Below are 23,466 nucleotides of genomic sequence, written 5' to 3' on the forward strand. Positions count from 1 at the left end.
CACATCCTTATAATAACGAACACACCAAACAAGACGGACGGCTTGTTTGGTGTCTCCACACCCAGTGATTGCTGCTGTTGAGCTCGTACTCCGTGATTGAGCCGTGTCAGCAGTGTACAGTAGCTCCCGGGTTGCTGGGCTGTGTTTCATTTGTGTAGCAGCGCAGCCCCCACAGGTGGCGGCTACTGCGTGACGTTCAGTGCGGGAGCGGAGCAGTTACGCCGGGGCAGCGTGGGACTCGGGGCGGCAGCAGAGCAGGGACACGGCTGAATAACGACATAAAAAGATAACCGTATCGTATCGCTTTAGTGGAAAGTCGCGGTCGCTCCGTTAGCCTCGCTAAACACACGTCAGAAGCTAACGCGTTGTTAGCTGCTTAGCTGTCCTGCTAGTTAGCGCTTTGGAGGAGCAGTAGAAGCTAAAGTAGAAGCTAACACAGCGTCCGGCTCCCCGGGAAAAGTTCCCGACATGAGGCTGAAAGCTGGGTTCATTCTGCGGAGTGTGCTGGTCATTGGGACGTTTCTGGGCTTGCTGGTGCTCTGGTCCACCCTGACGCCGAAACCCAATAATGAGAACCCATTTGAGAAAAGGGTGAGTACACAATAACGACACTTCACCAAAGCAGTGTGTTAACACAGGGACGTGTACGCAACGTTATCCGTTATCGTCGCAAACATTCACAACTCAAAATGCGCAAACACTCACTGCAGGCAGGCAGGTGTGTGTGTGTGAGGGGACTCTGCTGTCTAAGGCCAGCTTTGGTACTTCCGCCTCGGCACCTCAGTTGTGGCTTGTGGTGACTAATCAACCCTGTGGGCACCTGTTTTCAGGTGACTGGCATCATTCCTGACTCTCAGCTCCAGTCCAGGATGCATATCCGCGTAGTATGTCACCTTGTTGGAGTCTTGCGCCACTAAAAGGCGGAAGCGGGTTTTAAAAGTTGAGAGTTTGTACCTGTGCTGTCTTCATGTTGCGGCACACAGGTTTTATGCAAGTTATTAAATGAAATGGAGCAGGGTCCAGTGTTTTTATCAGTACTGAAGCAGTCGGCTGAAGGACTCCACAGTGGCGAGGTTTACACACTCACTCAGCAAGCAGAATGTTGCTGGTTCAATTCCAGCTGAAAACACAAATCCCTTTTGGGCTTGTGTCAGGAAGGACGTTGGGCGTTGAGGATGCACTCAGCTTCTTTAAGCACAGTCAGGACTTGTTCTGGGACAGTTTGGTCTTCCAGGACCACTTGCAGTGAAGCTTTAACAACTCCCTTGTGTAGAGTGAGTGGATTCAATCTGAAAGCGATGCTCTGTTCAGCGATCTGCTGCTTCAGTACACTTTCTCTCCTTCCCTGAAATTAGTACCTTGGATTTCAAAGGGTTTTCTTCTTCTCACCACAAAGCAGAAGCAAATTTGTGTCCATGCTGTGCGCCCATGGTGGTCAGCAGTTTAAATAATGTGCCCTACCATCTCTCATGTCTGCAGCCTATTTTAATGGCATATGGGCCACACTACACAGTTATGCTGTTGTTTCTTGATGACTTGTCAAGCACAAAGTATCCAGTATGTCCTTATTTCTGCAAATACACGGTTAGGACCTGCATGCAGTAGATGGTTATTTTAGCGCTTCGCTAATGGCTGTGTCAAACACAGGTGAAAGAGACATCCAGGGGGCTGTTAGGGCTGACAGATTTACACCAGTGCAGCCACGTCTGCAGGAAAGCTCTCCTATTATGATCTCTTTAGAAGGCCATTGAGTCTCTCTCTGGCTGGAGGCAGTCATGGGTGGAGCAGCCACCCCGTGTAGGGATTGGTACATGGTATGCACCAGTTCAGACCATAATTTGAACTGGGTTAGATCTGGTGCCAGGGGGCTGCTTGCTGAGATGCCGTCACAGACAATAGTGGTGTCTCCTCTGTAGGTTTGGGCAATATGAGAAAAAAAAATAATGTGAGAGGAGTTTTGTCCCTATTGATATATCCGTATGGACTGATGTTGAAAAAAAAAAATCATGATATATCAGTACATAAATCAAATGAAGTTACTGTTTATTCACATTTCCATTAGTGTGATAAAACAAAGTGAGTACTTTGACCATTCTTACATTAAACATATATAAACATTTTCCAGCCTGTCTCTACACGCTGAATTTGTATTACAGCCTGGTAACTAGATAGTTAGAATTACTATAAGCTAATTTCTTGCTGTGGCTCCAATTAGTCTGCATGTATCTTATTATAAATGCCATTTGTGCTGTTGCCTTGTTGAAGCTATGAGAAATAATTTTGTCCTATTAATATGCAGTAATAAATATTCAGAGATAAAACAGGTGTTTTAAAACGAACTGCTCATTTGTTTCCATTTTAGAAACTACAGTTTTTAATAGCTAAACTGCAAACATCTGTCTGAAAAACTAAACCCTTTCATTGTATTTATGTCTCATTAAAATCATATTAAAAATAAACATTCTGTTAAATGTAGAAATTCATAATCACAAGTATGGTGGCACAGTGGTTAGCACTGCTGCCTCACAGTTAGAATACCATCTGGAAGGCCTGGGTTCGATTCCACCTTGGCCCAGGCCTCTCCCTCTCTCTGTGTGGAGTTTGCATGTTCTCCCCGTGCTTGTGTGGGTTTCCTCCGGGTACTCCGGTTTCCTCCCACATTCCAAAGACATGCACTTACTGGGGTTAGGTTAATTGGCTACTCTAAATTGCCCATAGGTGTGACTGAGCGCGTGAATGTGAGTGTGAAAGGTTGTCTGTAACTCTGTGTTGGCCCTGCAACAGGCTGGTGACCTGTTCAGGGTGTACCCTGCCTCTCGCCCTATGACAGCTGGGATAGGCTCCAGCCCCCCCGCGACCCTGAACAGGATGTGCGGAAGTGAATGGATGGATGGATGGATAATCACAAGTACTGTAATGTCAAAATAAGGTATACATACAGCCTAAACTGAGGCATAAAATAACTGTTTTAAATTAAAGTGTTTACTCTGTGCTCCTGGAAGGCTTTCTGAGATTAAGAGGAAACAAAAAGAGTTCTGACAGTGTTGAATCTCCTGGATGAGGTTGATTTTGGGGTGTGTTGTTAAGTGTGCTAGTGAATGAATGAATGAATTTGTGGTTTTGAGCTATTAAAGGAGCACAAAGAAAATCAAGTATATCAGCATTCTCAGAGCTGACATTTGTCCTGTGCGGTGATGCAACATTTCCTGCTGCAGAAAATCAACGTCCTGATGGTGAACATGTTTATAATTAATGTTAAAAATAATTCAGTGTCCAGTCTAACAGCCCCAGGTCTGTGGCTCAGAGTTTGACTGGCCCATCTATAGTTTTACAGGCGTGCAAGGAGGAAAAAAAGCTTTTATTTTTATATTTTTAAATATGAATACAATTGAATTTCTATAACATTTATTTATGTTTATATGAATCCAAATCTGCATAACAATGTTACTAAAGCCATAAAATAAATATGGTCTCTTACACTCCATTTTTCTTTGACTCTGAGCTCACTGTCTCAGTAACGCCTCCATCTCTTTGCTCTTCGCCGTTTGTGTGATGACAGATTTGTGTTAATCTATGATGGCATCATCGTCCCTGCTGCTGTTGTGTTATCAGTGTTGTTATTGAAAAAACTGGGAGCTGCACAGGGTTAATGTTGTAATACTTTGTAATCACATTAAATAGTTGGACTTCCGGCCCTTGGCCTCATGAAATTTTGTCTGACTGGACCTCTTTAAATTTTATTTGAATACCCTTGGTCTATGGGGTCATTTTACATAATAGCTGGGCTTCTGCTAAGCCAGCACATATCTCTAGGCAGGTTATTGTGAGCTGCTTTTTTTTTTTTTTTTTTTGGTGCCACATGAGATTGTGCTATTACAAATGCCACTGAACTCTCAAGTAAGCAGTGGCACAATAGGAACATCGTGTCCCTGTAAGGACCAACAATAAAACAATGGTGGCTTAGATCAGCCATCATGGGGGACTGTGTTCATACACTGATTTTGATAACTCTGCTCTGGCCAGCTTCTGTGTGGGCTGCCGTGGCAATTTCTAATGTACAGGGACATCCTGGCCCAGGCGGGGGGGATTTTAGACCCACAGCCAGAGTCCCTGACATTTTGAGCCTGGCCCATGAGTGGGTCACTCTAAGCATGGTAGGCCTTCCTCAGAGGGTGATTAACACTATTCAAAATGCTAAGGCATCCTCCACCACTGCACTGCAACTGTAAATGGAGGGTGTTTGAGAACTATAACCACGGTAAGGGACACATTCTCTTTCAGGGTCCAGTTGGCCTGATTTTGTCATTCTTACAGGACTTGATTGACAAGCAAAAACACTTTTCCACGGTTCAAGTGTACTTGGCTGCCATTACTGCTTGCCATGTGGGGTTTGGTGATAAAACAGCTAGCCAGCAGCATTTGGTCTGCTTTATGAAGGTGGTCTGCAGGCTACTCCCTATGTCCAGGCCTCTGGTGCCCCCTTGGGACTTAGCAGTGGTTTTGGATGGGCTCTGTGGCCCTCCATTTGAACCTCTGCAGGAGATAGATTTTAAAGTATCTGTCACTGAAGACAGCTTTGCTGCTGGCTCTAGCCTCTGCTAAATGTGTTGGTGACCTTCATCACTTTAAGTGCACCCTTCATGCACTCAGATTGCCCCTGGGTAGACCAGGGTGTTGCTACAACCCAACCTGGCCTATGTGCCTAAGGTGGTTGAATCATGTGTGCCTATTACCTTAACACTCTAACACCGGGCGTTACCTGCCCTTACTTGCCGTGAACAGCTGGTCAACACGGAGTGTATCACCGCTGAAACGTCAGATAAAACGTACTTTGAATTACTGTAATTATGCGACCATTCGGCCTATCGGAAAAATTCAAACAGTTTCTGAAAGCTGAGAAATTGTGCTTTGCATCCAATATTGGGTTAGTATGGGAATTCTTACTGGAAGTCCATGAACGGCAGCACAATTGAAATATGTTCTGTCGCCGGCGACAGGTTCAGTATTAAAGGGTTAGCAGCACTCTCCCCGCCCCCTTTTGTTTCTGAAGAAGAACAAAGGTTGCTCATGCTGTGTCCTGTTTGTGTTCTGTGTCTTTATTTGGACAGGACCAAGAGTTTCTGAAAAAGTGACCAGCTTTTCATTTTGTGGGCAGGCCCTCACAAGGACAGGCCTATCACTAAGCGGCAGCTGTCACACTGGATTGTTTAGACAATTGCTCTTGTATATATGAGTCAGGGCCTGCAGGCACCGGAGGGCCTTCGGGCTCACTCCATTGGTCTGGCAGCATCCAGAATAAGTGTGCAGCAGCAACCTGGTCTTCACCTCTCACTTTTGTCTGGTTCTACAGCTTGGACATCTTTGCTCCAAGTGTAGCCCAAGCAGTACTGAGCTCTGGGTCCTCACCTGGTTATGTGGGTTACTTGCTCATTGTTCCTTATTGCTTGAGATAAGCTTATTTGGCAATATGGTAGTCTTCATTTTTCATTGTGAGACACTCAAACAAATGCTACACTGAGAACTTCAGGTTACCTGCGTAACCCCAGTTCTCAGAGAAGCATCAGTGTGATGTCTGACTAGACATCCCTCCTTGCTGGAATGAAGTGAGAAGAGAGGTGCTCATCTTGAATAATGACTATGTAGTAGCACAAACTGCTAGGGTGGGTGGCTCTGCCTGACATGGTCATTACAATCACCAGCCAGTCAGGATTGGTGATAAATGCTTCTGAGGAATACGCTGGGAGGCCTATCCCATAGTCAGACATCTCGCTCTTGCTACTTCTAGAACTGGCGTTATGCAAGTAACTTTGCTGTCAGAACAATTAATCTGTTGCAGCAGCTTGTTTACCTGTATCTCAAGTTAATGCGAATTAGCGTGCTAACGTTAACTAGCTTGCTAATGTTAAATGCTACACTCGCTTGCTAATTGAGTGATAGTGAACAGTTAGATCAATAGAGCGATAATTCTTTTTGCATATAAACTAGAAGAGTTACACTTACATGTCATGCATTCAGTGTGTCCCAGAGCACCATTTCCTTCCACTAATGGCTTTGCAGAAATCATGTAAAAAGCATACACAACAAAAACATTATAATCTATCTTTTTTTATTGATCCAGTCAGCTGCATAATTCCTGGTGCTACGTGCACTCATGGACATCCTTATGTTTCAACATAGTGTTCATCGTGGGCAAACTGTGGTTTGCACAGAAGTCCAATAACAGAACACCACACGGGTTCTGATCAGCCTGGCTGTTCCACCCAGTCACGCCCCTCCAGGTCTTACTGTCATTGCCTACGTGAGCATCTCCCCGGTGAGGTTTGATGAGAGTTGGTCAGAATCAATCAGACCTTTTTAAAGATATTCCACAGAGCTGCAGATTTGGGTGACAGTGCCCACAATGAGTTTGTAATTGCTCTTAGTGCTTGTGACAGGCGCTCATCAGCTACGGTTGATGTTGGTAAATTGCTGAAGCAAATCTGTTGTATCATCCTGACCACAGTGACTCAGTCTTAAGTTGGTAAACAGTTGTATTTAATCATCCACCCAGCCATCCATTTTCTTCTGCTTATTCAGTTCAGGGTCGTGGTGGTGCTGGAACCTATCCCAGCTCCTATGGAGTGTATTTAATCATATTGTATTATTTTAGTTTTGATTTGTATTTTTATATGTAATATTGTCTGTTGTATTTCATCATGCAGGAGGACAATTTGTTGCCAAAAGGGGACCTTTCAGATAAGTTTAAGCCTGTGGTGCCCTGGCCTCATGTGGAGGGGGTTGAGGTTGACCTCAACTCAATCAGACTACAACATGGTGAGACACTGTTCTATTTTTAAACCTCTCATAACTTTGACATTCTTTAAAATAAAACAGTTTATTTTTTCTGACTGTGGCCGAAGCAGGTGAATGCTAGTGCCCTATCCTAGGTTCTAATACACATTCATAGTACAAGTTTTATTATGAGTTTCGGTGGCTCTCACTTGGTGTTGGCTCTCACTGCAGTATTGTATCACTTCCTATTCCTGTTACAATGCATAGTGAAGTTTTGTGTAGTTTAATCTGTGTAGCTTGATTAATTATAAATCTTCAGATAACTTATTTCATAATGTAATCTTCCTGTGCTTTATCCAAAGTGCACGCTCTGCTGAATTACCTGTAAATTATATTCACATTGTTCACTTAGTGTGTTTTTAGGGATTCGCTAACTTAGCGTAGCTATTAGCTTAGCTCTTAGCCGACTCACTAACAACATACTGCTTCTCCTGTCCCTCTTGAACTTTCCAGCTCTGTCTGTCAGATGTTTAGTTCCTCCTTGGCCTCTTTTTAGTAATAACGATACTTGTAATAAATAAAGCCTGTTTGTAGCCCTGTTTGTGGCCTTGGCCTCTGGCTATTGGTGACTCTGTTTTGAGAAACATGAAGCTAGTGACACCATGAACCATAGTTGATTGTATTCCAGGGGCCAGAGTCATAGAAGGAAACCTGAAACTGTCGGCTAAGGATAAATGTAGATTTGGTAAAATTAATCTTTTTCATTTTTCTCTGTACTGAGCTGCTGTAATGCGCAAATTTCCCTGTCGTGGGATCATTAAAGTCTTATCTTATCTTAACTTATCTTAAAATAATAAGCAGGAAGGACACCCGGTTATGCCAATCAGAGGTTACTAAAGTTAGTACTGAATCAGTGTGTAACTTTGCCAAAAAAAATGTTAGACTCTAGTTTCTCTGGACCCCTCCCCAAGAGTGGCATGTTTAGCGGCGTGTTCTCCTTAAATTGCTGGCTGTCTGAATGGTGTCCAAAAAAACGTGTGGGCTTCATCTCCAGTTCCTTCTGTGATGTCATGTGCCTACAATGTTTTGGACTGTTCTCATGAGTTTTTCACTGGAATTTTTACACTCATTAACTCCATCACTAATTAATGTGAATGATTTTTGGGAGAAGCTTTTGCAAGAGAAGCAGTATAAATTAGGGCTGAGCATGACTAGTTGACTAGATGACTGATCGTCACTATTGTCACTAGGTGGTACCAGATGTACTAAGTCGGTTGGCCTAATTGTTGAGATTTAATTGACATGCACCTGCACAAGCATAAATGCCGGCAACAACATCGGCCACATTCGTACAGTAGGTTACGTCATAGCTCTACAAAGACCGAGCGCTGAAGTCTGAATCAGGCATAAGCTGGAGGGGGTGGCTGGGGAGAGGGAGATCTAGGCTTCACTGCTCAGGCTGCGTCCCTGCAACCCAGCCCTGGATATGTGGAAGAACATGGATGGATGGATGTTTTGTATTGTATTGTTTTTAGGGCTGCAATTATCGATTATTTTATTAACCGAGTAGTCTATCAATTATCCATCGATTAATTGAGTAATTGAATAAACTTTGAATAACACAAAGTTAGTATACCTAGACAGGTGCCTGAGTTGGAAGTGGTAGAGCTGAAGATGTTAAAATCTTCATTGGGAGTGACCAGAATGGACAGGATTAGAAATCAGAGTACATCAGAGGGACTGCTCAAATATTGGTTATCATCTCCAGTCATGACTAATTAGCATCATCCCTGAAAAAGCTATATCAGTCAATCCCTGTTAGTTGTCTTAAATTGTGTTTAGTATTGTATTGTCTTTAGTATTCAAATAAATATAACATTTCCCCCTGGGGAAAGGGGGCAAAAGACATAAAATGTAGTTTTAGTAATACTTGTATGTTGTACTGTTGTGTCATGTCTTGGTTTGTGGTCATGTGTCCAGGAGAGGCCAACCATCCCAAGGACTTCAAGCAGCAGTCCAACCAGAAGCAGGTGATTCAACAGCAGTATGTGACATTCAAACCTCACACACATGCCTACACTAGCCCTGTCCTGAAGAAAGGTATCCTGGGAAACTTTGAGCCTAAGGAACCTGAACCTCCAGGGGTCCCTGGTGGTCCTGGAGAGGGTGCTAAGCCTTTTGTCCTGGGTCCAGAGTACAAAGACTCTGTTCAGGCTTCCATCAAAGAATTTGGCTTCAACATGGTTGCTAGTGAAATGATCTCACTGGACAGAACAATCAGTGATATACGCCATGAAGAGTAAGTATTGCCTACTGTTAACACCGAATACCATAGTCCACCATCTTCTTTTGCAATTGTCCGTTTTTTATTTTTATTTTTTTTAACTGTCTGCTTTACTATTATGGTCAGGGATGTAGCCAGAGAAGATTTCACAGCCTGGTGGAATTGGAGGATTGGACAGGGAGCTAATTGCTTATTAATTGTGATAATGTCAAACGGTTCTGATAGCAAAATGGTGAATTTCTCAGCCTGTTGCAGCACCAGGCGACCAACCTCTGGCTAGAACCCTGATGGTAGATTCACTGGTTCTTATATAGCGCTTTTCTACTCAAGCACTCAAAGCACTTTATAGAACATGCCTCATTCACCCATTCATAAACATTCATGTAAGCACTCTTTTTTTTCTACATCTAACATTCACACATCGAATGCATCGGAGAGTAACTCAGGGTTCAGTTCCTGCCTTTGACACACAGACTGGAGCAGCCAAGGATCGAACTGGTTCCGATGACTAGATGACATTTCTAATATTGCCTGTTCTCTAAAATTGATAAGTGGATTTGTATTGCTGTAGGAAAAGTTTAATAATTATAGGAAATGCTGCAAACACAGACAGTGTTTTTAACAATCAAATAAAAGCAAACATAATGCTAGGATAAATAAAATCAATCCGCTTACCAGGATCATCTTTCTGCAACCTTATGGAAGGAATAATGGGGTTGGGTGGGGGTACCCTCAGTACCAAACCACCTCTTGCTAGTGCTAATCACCCGCTAGTAAAAATGATAGCAATCTGTTCTGCTAATAGCTGAAATTCTCAGCCCAGCACAGGTGCCGGGTGATCAAATGCTACCATACACCTGCTTAAACAATATAGTTAATTAAAAATGTCAAATATTAAATACTGAAAAAGTTTATTGTCTTTGTTTATTTATTGTTTATTATAGGTCTCCAAAATTCTGGAAAGAGTAGTTGTAAAACAGCTAACTGATCATCTGCAGAGGAGTTGTTTATTTGAAGAGTTTGAGTCAGGTTTCAGAAACAGCATTAGTGAAGGTTACAAATGATCTTCTTACAGCCTCTGGCAGTGGACTCATCTCTGTTCTTGTCCTGTTGGACCTCAGTGCAGCTTTTGATACTGTTGATTACAGAGATTAGAGCATGTCATAGGTATTAAAGGTGCATACTTATTCTACCAGTTTGGATTTGGGAGACAGACACCCTCTCTATTTTGAGGATTAGATTTAAAACTTTCCATTTTGATCAAGCTTATAGTACTGTTGTTGCGCTTTGAGTGCTCATACTGAGTAGAAAAGCGCTATATAAGAGCTAGTCCATTTACCATTTACCATTTGTGATTTGGTGCTGCATAAATAAAATCGAATTGAATTGAATTCATCTTTTGATTTGGAAATGGTCAGTATATTTCAGGAATTTGGGACAGGAGCAGCAAGAGACTGGATGAATTCTGTAATTAAAATAAATGAAAGCCTGATGAGCTAGTGGGTAGTGTTTGTGGGTAGTACTGCATCCACAAATGCAGTTTGAAACTCTACAACGCAAAGAAAAAAATAGATGGAAATGACACACTCTTGCTTTGGAAATGGGCTGGTACTTAAGTAGTGCTTTCTTACTACAAGCCACATTCCCCCATTCACTCACACATTCATGCACATGCCTCCTATGCCTGAGCACTTTTACTGTAATGTTCACACACTCTCACTCCCATGGGTGCACTGGGGCAACTCAGGATTAATAAGCTCAGAGGACTCCTAAAACCAGACCAGAAGGAGTCAGATTCTTGACCTGCAGTGTTTCAGTTTTGATGTCCAGTTTAAACTGTCATAAGGCATAACTAGAGTCTTTAATATCTAGGAACTATGTTGGTGGCAATGAGATTCGAGAAATTCCTCCAGAATCATTTGAAGTTGAAGTAGTGACGTAACAGCAAAATTTCTAATGGCACACCATCTCACCTATCTAGGTGTAAGTACTGGCATTATGATGAGAGACTACTGACATCCAGTGTGGTGATAGTCTTCCATAATGAAGGCTGGTCTACACTGATGAGAACTGTCCACAGTGTCATCAAGAGGACTCCTCGCAGATACCTGGCTGAGATTGTCATGATAGATGACTTCAGCAACAAAGGTGGGTTTGTTTTCCTCTCTTCCAATAATGCAGTCTAATGTCATAAAAACTTCATTTTAGATGCATGTTGTACTTTAATTTTCTTTGATGTTTGAGCTTCACAAGTGACTGTAATCCGGTCCAGTAGCTTTGTGCTGCTACAGATATGCAATATAAAATAATTGTAATAAATAATAATAAAAGCCCCCCCCAAAACAAACACACACACACACACACACACACACACACACACACACACACACACCTTCTTCCACTCTTGAACAGGACAGATTGGACCACATTAAAACACCGTTTTGTGCTGCCTGTCTTGCAATTATCCTGACAGCCTCCTGCAGCTTGCTGTTCTCTACATGTACGTCTTCACCTTCACTTATTTCTTGCTGAAGAATTGTAAATTATTATTACTTATATATTTAAATAAATATCCAATTTATTACCAAAAATCATTTACTATTAGCTGACAATGGAGAGTGGTGGATGATTTTATTTTATTTTTTTAGAATGATTCCTTTTAGCAAAAGAAGCAATAAAATGCTATAAAAACACTTCACTACACATAAAGCTGTATTATTGGCCCTTGTCCCAAGCATAAAGTGATGCTGTGTTAGGGGAAGGGGGAAATTGTTGTAGAGAAGGCTGCTTCAAATGAACACTTTTTTACCTGAGCATTTTTTAATCTGCAAGTTGCTCTTTAAATCCTCAAAACGCCACTTCTTCAAGTGGTCCCTTGAGACTAAAGCGAGCCTTGGCCTCTGAAGGCTTCAGTTTGGCCTCATTGCTCTCACCATCTTGTGTTTCTGGAGCCAGAAATGACCAGAGTGCACCAAGTTATCAGCTAACACTAGAGAGTTTGCTTTGAAAGCTACATCCATAAACTGCTTGTGTGCAACGCATAGATGCCGGCTAAATAGTGCTAAGTAACTTACAAATAAAACACTCAAAACTGGAGCACAGACTTCTTGGATGGGATGGACCTCACAGCTGTTTTCAGGTAATTCAATTACCTGAAAACTGGAATTATCTGTCAGGTATTCATATTAATGGGGGTAAAGCTTAGCGGACAGCTGACCTCTAAACAAAGCCATTGATGATTCTGCTTTGTGTGTGTGTGTGTGTGAGAGAGAGAGAGAGAGAGAGAGGAGAGGTCATAATTGTTATTGTAGCTTACAGTCTGAATGAATAAATGTACTTCTAGTCCATCTGAAGGAACGTTTGGAGGAGTACATCAAGCAGTGGAACGGTCTTGTAAAACTCTTCAGAAATGATAAGAGAGAAGGACTGATACAGGCCAGGAGTATTGGAGCCAAGAAGGCCACTAAAGGACAGGTACCATTTGTTCTTACTGTTTGTTTTAACTCTCACTGCTTCTACCAGAGATTCTGCTACTTTTCTAGAATGTGAATATGCATTGCAGACACAAAGTCTGATAGATGGCTGTTAGACTTTTTAACATATACTTTTGATTATCCCAGTGGTTGTGAAATTCATTTGCTACAGCAGCTACTCATTTTTATAGCCAAATAAAATAGCTTCAGTTGTGACTGAATATAAAGTAGAAAATTAGACGTCATCCAGGCCTTTGTGTCAGTAAGACATGCCTGTTGTTTAACCAACTGATTTGTGTCATCTGGCTTCACAGATAAGTGTAACTGTCATCTGCATGTGTGCATCGTTTTCTAATAATATTGCCAAGTATTCGTCTTTGAAAGGCATTTATCCTAGTACTGATCCCTGTGGAACTCATGATGCTTTTTTCAGTTCTGTGATGTTCTCACTGCTGACTAATCTAATCAGCATTTAGTAGGAGGGCACAGATTAACCCAGTCATATTGCAAAGAGTTTCCTTTTTTAAAGGTGCTAATCTACCTGGATGCTCATTGTGAGGTTGGAGTCAACTGGTATGCTCCACTGATTGCTCCCATTTCAAAAGACAGGTACCACACACGCACATCTGTTCACATGAAATATGTTATAATAACTATCATAGTTAAACAAGTTATAAAAAGACTAAATAACAGATTTGGCTTATTTAACTTTCTTTTTCAGCAGAGCTCAGCATTATGTGCGAAATGGAATACAAATGCAGGAATACAGTTATGCAAACATTTCTGTACAGTTTATTAGTAACCTACTCATGCATGCTGATGGGTTTTTACACTTATACAGTTGACTTACATTTACATACTCAGATATTCAGTTAGATAAGTTTTTAAAACATTATTATTATAATAGGACACATTTGTAATTTTGCCTCTGTATTCCAATATGATGGATTTTAAATTAAACAAGATGTTACTGAAGGGCAGACTTTAATAAAAGTATTGATTTAACTGTTTAGGAATTACACCCGTTCATAGTTAGCTTTATTACTCCCTGAAGTGAAATGGCACAAATTGTACTTGCGTGAATTTACTGTTGCAGCAGCAGATTCACACCACAAAATAGACCATTTTAAGAGGCTCAAAAGTCATTGCACAAACTAACACAATTTAAATGTAAGCATTTTTTAAAAATACTTTGGTAAAAATCTTGTGCAATCAGGGCTCTGCTACCTGAAGGTTAGAACCCATGGACATCGCCAAATGCAATATCTGCCAGCCACCTTCAGTTGCTGCTTCTTTGTAGGTCTTTCAGTTTTTTTTTCTATTTAGCTGAGATCAGGTGACTGACTCGGCCATTGAAGAATATCTCATTTCTTTGCCTTGAGAAAGTGGGTGGCCTTCGCAGTTTGTTTTTTTGCGTCATTATCCATTTGGACTGTGAAGTGCTGTCTGATCAGTTCTGCAGCATTTGTCTGAATCTGAGCAGAGAGTATAACCCGGTACACGTCACAGTTCATCCTGCTGCTTCTATCAGCAGTCACATCATCAGTAAACACTAGTGACAGGTTCCACTGGCAGCCATGCATGCCCGTGCTATAAGACTGCCTCCACCATGTTAGACAGATAATGTGGTATGCTTTGGCTCATGAGCTGTTTCTCTCCTTTATTCTTTTGTCTTCTCATCAATTTGGTACAAGTTAACCTTGGTTTCATCTGTCCAAAGATATGTTTTTTTTTTTTTCAGAATTGTGCCAGCTCTTTTAGATGTTTTCTGGCAATCTAATCTGACCTTCCTTTTCTTAAGTGTATAACCAGTGGTTTGCACCTTGTTGTAAACCTATGTATTTACACTCATGAAGGCGTCGCTTGATTTTGTAGACTTTTAGATGTTGTGAAGGGGTTTGTAAGCAGAATTATTTTCCATGGTTATCTTCCACTTTAGTTGTCTTGTGTGGTCTTGCAGGCCTGTCGGTGTTGCTGAACTAATCAGTGTTTTCCTTCTTTGAACCAGTTGGATTTGGCCACTCCTAAAGTTGCTGCCATCTTTCTGATAGGTTTATGTTGTTTTGTTTTGGCTTCCTGCACTTACACCGATGTCTCTTTGGACCTCATTGAGATTTCAAGTTAAAGGCTAAGAAATGCAAGTTTGACCACTGGAACCAAAACAGAGGCAAAATTACAGAAGATGTCATTGTCCAAAAACCTATGAACCTAAGTGTTTAAAATAAAGATACTATACAGCCTAATCCAAGACACCATAATTGCATTTGGTAGAAATGCTTGTGTTTCTTGTATTTTACACTTCTTAATCAATCAGCCACAACATGAAAACCACTGATGGCTAAAGTGAATGACACTGATTATCTGCTGACAACATTTCTGAAAGACTGTAATACACAATATTAAACAGCAAGTCAGCTCTTGAAATTGATGTGTTTGAAAAATTGGCAAATTTAAGGACCTGAGCAAAGTCAACATGGACCACACTGTGAAATACTACATTTTAAAAGCTCCATGCAATCAACAACTCTTTTCAGTTGTAAGAGAGAGGTTGAAATTGGGCCCAAAGCCTTTACTTGGTCCAAAGTCTTTACAGCTGGACCAATTAAAGGCTTTGGTTTCAGCACCTCAAAAACATGTTATATGCAGCCTACTAATAAAGATAACTTAGCTCAGAGAGATCAGTAGTAGAGAAGCAGTCTAAGTTAATGTTAGCAGTTACTTACTAGCTGGTGATATATATTTTTGGGGAGGCTGTGAATATTTTTTCTCTAGTTGTTAAAATTTTGCTTGTAAGGACGTTCATAAAGCTGCTTCTGTTGAATAAAAGGATCAACAGAGCTCTGACTCTTTGCCAGCCTGGCTTAAGTTACTTGTGTCTGCTCCCTTGTTGCCACAGTGAGTAGCTCCGCATGTTTGATTTGGCAGTTTTACGACAGATGCCCTTCCTGACACAACCCTGAAGTGGATTTGTGTCTCCATTTGGAATCAAACCAATGACCTTCAGCTTGCCAAGTGAATGTGTTAACACTACACTATGGTTTCAACTTAGCTACAGTGCTGGAAAACAAAAAACAAAAAAAGCAAAATCTGGAGTTGTTGCTGTAGGGATATTCCTCTTTCTGCAGCCAGGGCTCTATAAAGAAAGCAAATCAGTGTCTTCATCCTTTATTAAATAATTTACTAACAAAATGGGAAGAGACAGACGTAATATTTAATAGTTCACATTTAATTGTCTTATTCTTTAATGCTGCCGGAATAGTTTTAATATTTTTTCTTTGTAAATGTTTTGTCTGTAATGCCTCATCAATATAAAGCAGGTGGTTTTAATGTTGTGGCTGATCAGCACCTGAGTTTGTGTTTATAATTGTGCATTTAACTTTAAAAATGTATTTATTTATTGATCTTAATTTTGAAACTAGAAGTGTTAAAGGTCTACGGTAGATCATGAAGGCTACATAATTCAGGGTGTACTTATCGAGCACCAGTGCTTTAATACACTCGTCCTCGTCATGCTTTTAAAGCATGTTTATGTATAAGAAAGGTTCGGCCAGAGGTGCCGACAAAACCCACACAACCTTCTATAAGTTTAGCGCCATAGCTGCTGATTGAAACTGTTATATGTGCATGGTTGTTACTGTAGTAATGTGTAAATTCTGTTCATAATTTGCTGTACATTTATCATCTCCTGCATAGTTTCTACAGGTTCCCCTGTGTTTGAGCCACACGCCCCTTTTAGTCTGGGGTGCTGTTTTTTTACAATGAGATACAGTTATGACATGAGAGATGTATGAAAAAATCAGAGCCCAATCCAAAGGTTTGTGTGTGTTTATCTGTATGTAGGACAGTATGCACAGTACCACTGATAGACTATATAGATGGTAATGAATACACTATCGAGCCCCAACAAGGTGGAGATGAGGATGGCCTGGCTAGAGGAGCATGGGATTGGAGCCTGCTCTGGAAGAGAGTACCACTTAGCCAGAGAGAGAAGGCCAAGAGAAAACATACCACCCAGCCTTACCGGTACACACACAAAACAACCAGCTTGTTAAAACTGACCTCTGTTCTGTTTGTGTCTCCATCTCCCACCCCTTGATCCCACCTCTCCTGTCTTACACTATCTCACTTTGTCTTGTCTGCCACACTCTGGCCTGTCTGTGTATTTCTACTGGCACTGCTGTATTCCCCCTTCATGTACACCTCCCCTACACCTCTTCTGTCCATGGATTTTGTATGCATGGCCCCATGTCCACTCTGTCAGAACGGTCTGTACGGTGCCTCTGATCGATTCCATCAGTGGCCAGAAGTTCACCATCGAGGCCCAGGGTGGAGGAGACAAGAATGGTTTTGCTAGAGGAGCCTGGAATTGGAGCATGCTCTGGAAGAGAGTTCCTCTGGGAGACAGAGAAAAAAAACTCAGAAAAACTCAGACTGAGCCCTATAGGTACAGACAAATATTTGCTTCCTAACTAATCTGGACAGTCAACACAGATAACAAACATATCCCTGGATCATTTCTAATATGTCTTACATTAAGAATAGTGTAGTATTATAAAAATGCTAATCTTAAATGAAGTCCTCTCAACAATCCTTGTATTGAGGTAATAATTATGAATGTCGATGTCTTGAAGGTGTTTGCTTTTGGAAAATCAGTTTACTCAGTATTACAACTAACTATCTAAACCAAACTAACTGTCACTGGAGGGAAGTAGCTTATTACTGTTCTGTCCACTGGCCGCCACTGTGCTTTCACGTTTCTAATGTTTGAAGTTAATGTTTTCACCCTGGTGTGTTGATGATGTGGTTTGTTCGGTAAAGCAGAATTTCCACTCAAATGTCTGGTATCCTTAGTCTGACTGTCTGAAGGGAATCTTTTTCACATCCCACTTTAAATGCCTTTGACAGCATGCTGCATTACCTTCAGTGAGGTTGGCTGGGTCCTGATCTGAAAGCCATTGGAGTTTGTTTTGGAACATTTTGTCGGGTCTATTGGCAAGCTTCTGGTGTGAATTGGGTTCGGACTGGGGCACCATCACTCCCACTTCTCCCTTTTCATATTTTCATTCGTCATCCTGCTGTCACTTTTATTCTTTGCTTGCTATTTTTATGCTTTTACTAATTTCTTGTATTTTTAGTATTTCTGTTTCAATCTGTCACTTACCTGATTTCTCTTGTTAATACATTAGCACAATGACTGACTGTGCTTTAAGGCAATATATATTCAGGTTTTTACACAGAGATGTACAGTTACTGCCTTTAAAAAAGGAGCAATGATCTTTTTGGAGAACTTTTTTTGTGTATCTTTTTACCTGTAGGTCTCCAGCCATGGCGGGAGGTCTCTTTGCTATAGAAAGAGAGTTTTTCTTTGAGCTGGGACTGTATGACCCCGGACTGCAGATATGGGGAGGAGAGAATTTTGAAATATCATACAAGGTAGACCTGGAATTGCCCAGTTTATGTACACTGATAATGGCTTTCATAATTTAAATAAATTACTGTTACTATTATTTCTGTATGTTTTGCCAGATCTGGCAGTGTGGTGGCCAGCTGCTCTTTGTACCGTGCTCTCGTGTTGGCCATATCTACAGACTTCAGGGATGGCAAGGCAACCCTCCACCAGCACACGTTGGGTCCTCACCTACTTTGAAGGTAGGATGAATCCCTTTTTTTTTTCTTTTTTTTTTAAATGGGTGCCCAAGCACAAATATGAAGCCTCATGTGGATGGCACAGAGTTTTTAAGTTTTTAGCAGTGTCACTTCACAACAAGAATGTTGCTGGTTTGACGTTCCTAGTCAGCTGGTCATTCTCAGTGTGGAATTTGCTTGTTGATGCACGTTAGGTTAATTGGTGAGTCCTTAAAGTGTATAGTGTAGATATATGACTGTAGTCTAAAGCACTTTTATCGGTGAAACTTTTTGTGCTAAGTTTACATACCTTGTATTTGTATTTACAGAACTACGTTCGTGTTGTGGAGGTATGGTGGGATGAATATAAGGACTACTTCTATGCCAGCCGTCCTGAAACTCTCACTCTGGCCTACGGAGACATAAGTGAGCTTAAACGATTTAGGTACATACAACAAAACATTTTGCTCTCGTTATAGACTGAAAGGCCCTTATACACTGTGCTGTTTTTACACTGTGCCAGGCAAATTACAGTTGATAGTTTACACTTCAGGAAGCATCTGATTTTGGTTGCTGAAACCCTAAACTTGGCAGTCTGCATCTAGAGCCTGAAAGTTAGTTTACAATGTGTCTGCTCTCATAACCAGCCGCTCAGAGCATACTGTTTAGTATGGAGTGAATTATGTCTCAAAAGCATGTCAAATGTGTATGATATGATTCACAAGCATAAATTAAGATTCACAAAACTGTACAACGATTTTTGTATAATTTCTTAGTACTCCCAAACATGTGCTTCCTGCTGTTCATGCACATGCATTTAATGTTCTGTAAGTGAGCAAAAGAATGTAGTTGATTTTCTTTTCCTTTCCATGTGTGTGGGCAAATAGCCAGTGTATATATTTTTCTGTTTTAATTCATCTTTAGTTACTAAGCATATAAAATCATGCAATTTACTCTTTGTTTACTGTTTGTTGGCTGTGCTTATTTTTCAGGGAGGAACATCGATGCAAAAGTTTCAAATGGTTCATGGAGGAAATAGCATACGACATCCCACAGCACTACCCTCTCCCTCCTAAAAATGTAGAGTGGGGGGAGGTAGGCTCACTCACACAGACACACACAGACACAGCATGTTCATGTTGTCTCTTTTATTACACTGCCCATTTTAACAATTCCTGTGATGTCCTGTGCCATGTGTGCAGATTCGGGGCTTTGAGACAAGCTACTGCGTCGACAGTATGGGACACACAAATGGAGGGAATGTAGAAATGGGCCCATGCCACAGGATGGGGGGCAACCAGGTAATTAAACACTGCGCTACATGTGCTGTGGTACTTTGTCTCCTGTAGTCTAGGTCAGGAGGACACGGTCTTCTTCTGGTCTGACATTGTGAGCCAGTATTATAGGAATCACAGTTTGTGACCCAGGGTTAAAGCGCTAACTGCATCTGCAGTTCCTTCTCTCATAGTGAGCATACTCTTCTGCCTCTTGAATGCATCTCTAATATTGTTACAGAATTGGGGGGCATGTTAGAGTTGGGTAGGTTTTTGTTGGTGGTCTAGTTGTGCCTTAGGGCATTCAGTTGTTTACACTGAAACCCTGCCTCTCGTTTCTCACTGTAAACTGTGTGTGTAGTTGTTCCGCATTAATGAAGCCAACCAGCTGATGCAGTACGATCAGTGCCTGACCAGAGGAGATGACTCAGCTGTCATTATCACACACTGTGATCAGAAACAGCATACGGAGTGGAAGTACTTCAAGGTGAGACACATGTATACCTTCTATCATAGCTGATCACAGCAGGGCTTTAGTTCTTGTTTTTTGATGTTTGTTCTCCAATGTGTGAGAAAAGGAAGTATTGAGAGCACGCTGATACAGAAACAGAATTTACTACCTCTCCTTTTCCCGTCTGTGTCTGTGCAGGATCTCCATCGATTCACTCATGTGCCAACAGGTAAGTAACATCAGTTGCACCCATTGTTTAACCAGTGGATAGAAAATTAAAAGGCACATTTGGCGCACGAGGTGTAGAGTCGTTGTACTTGTCGTTTCTCTGAGGAAGAGCACTTGATGAGAGCTGAGATGTTACTTTCAGCTTTGGTGAAGTTATTCTTTAAACTAGAGCTGACAGGAAAAGTGCAAAGGGCTTCTGGTCCCAGTTGCATTGTTTCAACAATAGTTTTATCGCACACACACACAATGTGATGACACTAGGTTTTAAATATTTCAGCTGTGACAGTTTGTTTCAGTTCATCATTTTGCTCTGGTCTAAATACTGCGTATCAGCAGATACTGTGCCTATGTAGGAGCCAGACTGGGGCTCACTTGACAAAAGTGGCAGAATTGTATCAAAACCAGCACAGGATTTAAAAATAAAATAATTTAAGCTGCTGATTTAGTTTAATTTAGTGAAAAGTGTTCTTTTTTTTTGTTACCCTGAACTGTGAGCTACGGTGTAGACCTCACAGCAGGAATAATTGTGTCCAAAACCACTTATTCAAAGTTTGGAGGCGAGCTTTGAACACTATATTTCCTCATGCGGTTGAACTGCACTAGTATACAGGAAATACGTTCTGGGACGGCATAAAACTACTCACTGCCATGTACTGCACTTTAAAACTGTCCAGCAGATTGAAAGCCTGCAGTGAGGACGTGTCTTGTAGATGGGTTACTGGTGGAAGCTTCTGAGTTTGTGGCTTCCTGTCACAAACAGGAACCAAAGGAATCATGGTTCTCTGTGTTCTCCTTACAGGGAAATGCCTGGACCGCTCCGACCTGCTTCACAAGGTCTTCATATCAGACTGTGACACCAGTAAAACCACTCAGAAATGGGAGATGAATAACATTGTGGCTGTATGAAGCCTCTGAGAAGATGTCTGAGAGAGATGCATCCATACAATGAGTTTACAGAAAAAAACTTTGGACAAAAGTGAGCGTTAGTGTACCTGCAACACAATGCAGCCTAAATAGTTAACTGTTGATAACAGCCAAAACATGACTTTGTAAAAGGTGTTGAGAGCACTCCTGGATTGCAGACACTCCAGATGGCAGAAGAACCGGCTGATCTCGAGGCTGAAGCCACCTTTAAACGAGCTGTTGGATGAACACTAAACTGGAAACATGTTGGGCTCTGTCTCTGTCCTCGGTGGCTGTTTACACTGTCTCTATCTGTTCTTTTGGGCTCTCAGGTCTTTTTTAAATCATTGCATTGATTTCTGAAATTAATCACATCAAGTCTGAAGATTATTAGATTAGTCACTAGCCAAACCAATTAGCTCAGTTACCAAAGAGGTTTCGAGTTCAGTCACATCATCAGTGCTTAACCAGGTTGAATGTTTGTACATACACTTGATGACATAATGCTCACATTTATCTGCCAGCTTAGGCTGAAAAAGGATGAAGAAAAAATGAGTTTAATTAAGGAGGAATGGAAAAGGACAACAAGAACCCCATTTTGGAAAAATGAATATTTGGAAGTGGTGCCATGTTTTCTTTTTTCTTTTCTTTTATTTTACTGGACTCTGGAGTCTTTAAAATGAATTTTAATATCCCCTCTCAAGATGCCACCTCTAGCTTAAATGTGACTTTGTGATTTAACAGGTTAAATTTGGTTAATGAATTAGTGTAATTTAATTGGCCACATGGTACAAAAAGTTGATCATTCCAAAGAAAGATTTCCTCCTACATAAGTTTAATTAGTTTCCCTAAACCAACCCAATGTTTCTCCACTGTGCTGTGTCTGAAACCGTCGAGCCTGAAGATCCTTCAAATGCAAACCTGCACGAGTGAAAGTAACACGTGCACTTCACTTGGTTGCTGTCTCTTCGGTTACTTTTCTTTCAGTTTTCTTTTCCTCTCTGAAATCACACTGGGATACTTTAAAGGATTTGTGGATGGCCTGTCTTACTGACAGTCTGGTTGAGTAATTCAGTAGCTGACCAGTACTGTGACTTACTAACAGTCTGGGGGTGGGGGGTGGGGGTGCGGGTGGGAACCGGTTATTGTAAAAAATGCACAATTATTTTAGGCGAATAAACAAAAGTGTTTTTGTTTGCAACAGAAAGGGGCTTTGGTGTATGGATGATCACGGATGCAATGTTTTGTACTGTGTAAATAGATTATTTCTAAAGATGATCATGATGAATTTTGTGGGGGCCTTGAATGATGTAAATAGCTAACTTATAGCAGAGATTTAATAATGCGGGCTAAAGAGGTGACTGAAGAAATAAATGATTTTTACTACTAAACCTGTGTGTGATCGAGTCGTTAGACCAGTTAGACTGACCCCCCCCCCCCCCCCCCCCCCCCCAACACACACACACACACACACACACACACAAAAAAATCCTAAAATTTGGGTGGCATGGCGTTGCAGATGTTAGCACTGTTGCCTCACAGCAAGAAGGTTCCTAAATGGACTTGGCAGTGACACCCAGTGCCAGTGAGGGTTTCCTGTGGGTACGCTAGCTTCCTCCCACAGTTCTTGGTAAATGGAGTAGTTCTTATATAACACTTTTCTGCTCTAGCTGAGCACTCAAAACGCTCTATACAACACGTTTGCATTTACCCATACACACTCATTCATACAAGCACTTTGTGCTGCAACTAAGTGTTTACTATCTTAACAATCGCACACATTCATACTGCGATGGTTACAGCGGGGAGCAATTTGGGGTTCAGTTAACCTGTGTTAACTGGTGATTGTAAATGGGCCATGGGTGAAAGGTAGCACACAGTACTGCATGGATGTGTAGTTAAATGTGGCTTGTAGTCTAAAGCAGGGGCTGCTCCAGTCTGCATACCAAAGTGTCCTTGGGCAACATACTGAACCCCAAGTTGCTCCCAATGCATGCATCAGAGTGTGAATGTTAGATACAAAGTACTTAGGCATAGAAAAAGTGCTTGTATGAGTGTGTGTACGAATGGGTGAATAAAGACTAAAGTTCTTTGAGTGCTCGAGTAGAGCAGAAAGAGCTATATAAGAATCAGTCCATTTAATCTTGTGACCATTCAGAGTGCTGTAGGTTACGAGCCACATTTGCTTTTTCATACATATTCACACAGCTCTTCATTCTGTGCACTTGAATGTTTTATGTACATTGAATCCACATCTGCTCTCAACTTAGAATCACCAGTTAACTGTTTTGTGTTAGGACTGAGAAGGCCAGCAGGCTAGACACAGACTGCACATAATATAACTTTATCAAATCTAAGTTTTTGTCACATGCATGGTCATGCAGGGTACAATTAGCAGTGAAATCCTTTTTTTAAACTTTTACTCAGACTGCTGAGTAGCCTAAAATCAGAGTCATG

General features: G+C 41.3%; 1 protein-coding gene across 2 annotated transcripts; it reads left to right on the plus strand.

The window, feature by feature from the left end:
* Positions 1-59: 59 nt before the first annotated feature.
* Positions 60-22,115, plus strand: galnt7 (UDP-N-acetyl-alpha-D-galactosamine: polypeptide N-acetylgalactosaminyltransferase 7). Of its 2 annotated transcripts, none has more exons than XM_030724579.1 (15): positions 60-591; positions 6,702-6,813; positions 8,752-9,070; positions 11,037-11,203; positions 12,399-12,529; positions 13,058-13,137; positions 16,369-16,551; positions 17,844-17,961; positions 18,055-18,177; positions 18,483-18,598; positions 19,146-19,248; positions 19,356-19,454; positions 19,789-19,914; positions 20,077-20,107; positions 20,906-22,115. In XM_030724579.1, the coding sequence occupies exons 1-15, from the start codon at positions 469-471 to the stop codon at positions 21,010-21,012; spliced, it is 1,938 nt and encodes a 645-aa protein (XP_030580439.1). In that variant the 5' UTR covers positions 60-468; the 3' UTR covers positions 21,013-22,115. The 2 variants fall into 2 exon arrangements, with proteins under 2 accessions (XP_030580439.1, XP_030580438.1); XM_030724578.1 differs by lacking the exon at positions 16,369-16,551 and adding an exon at positions 16,790-16,972.
* The last annotated feature ends 1,351 nt before the right edge of the window (positions 22,116-23,466 follow it).

Source organism: Archocentrus centrarchus, unplaced genomic scaffold, assembly GCF_007364275.1.
Source record: "Archocentrus centrarchus isolate MPI-CPG fArcCen1 unplaced genomic scaffold, fArcCen1 scaffold_37_ctg1, whole genome shotgun sequence".
NCBI classification, from domain to species: Eukaryota; Metazoa; Chordata; class Actinopteri; order Cichliformes; family Cichlidae; genus Archocentrus; species Archocentrus centrarchus.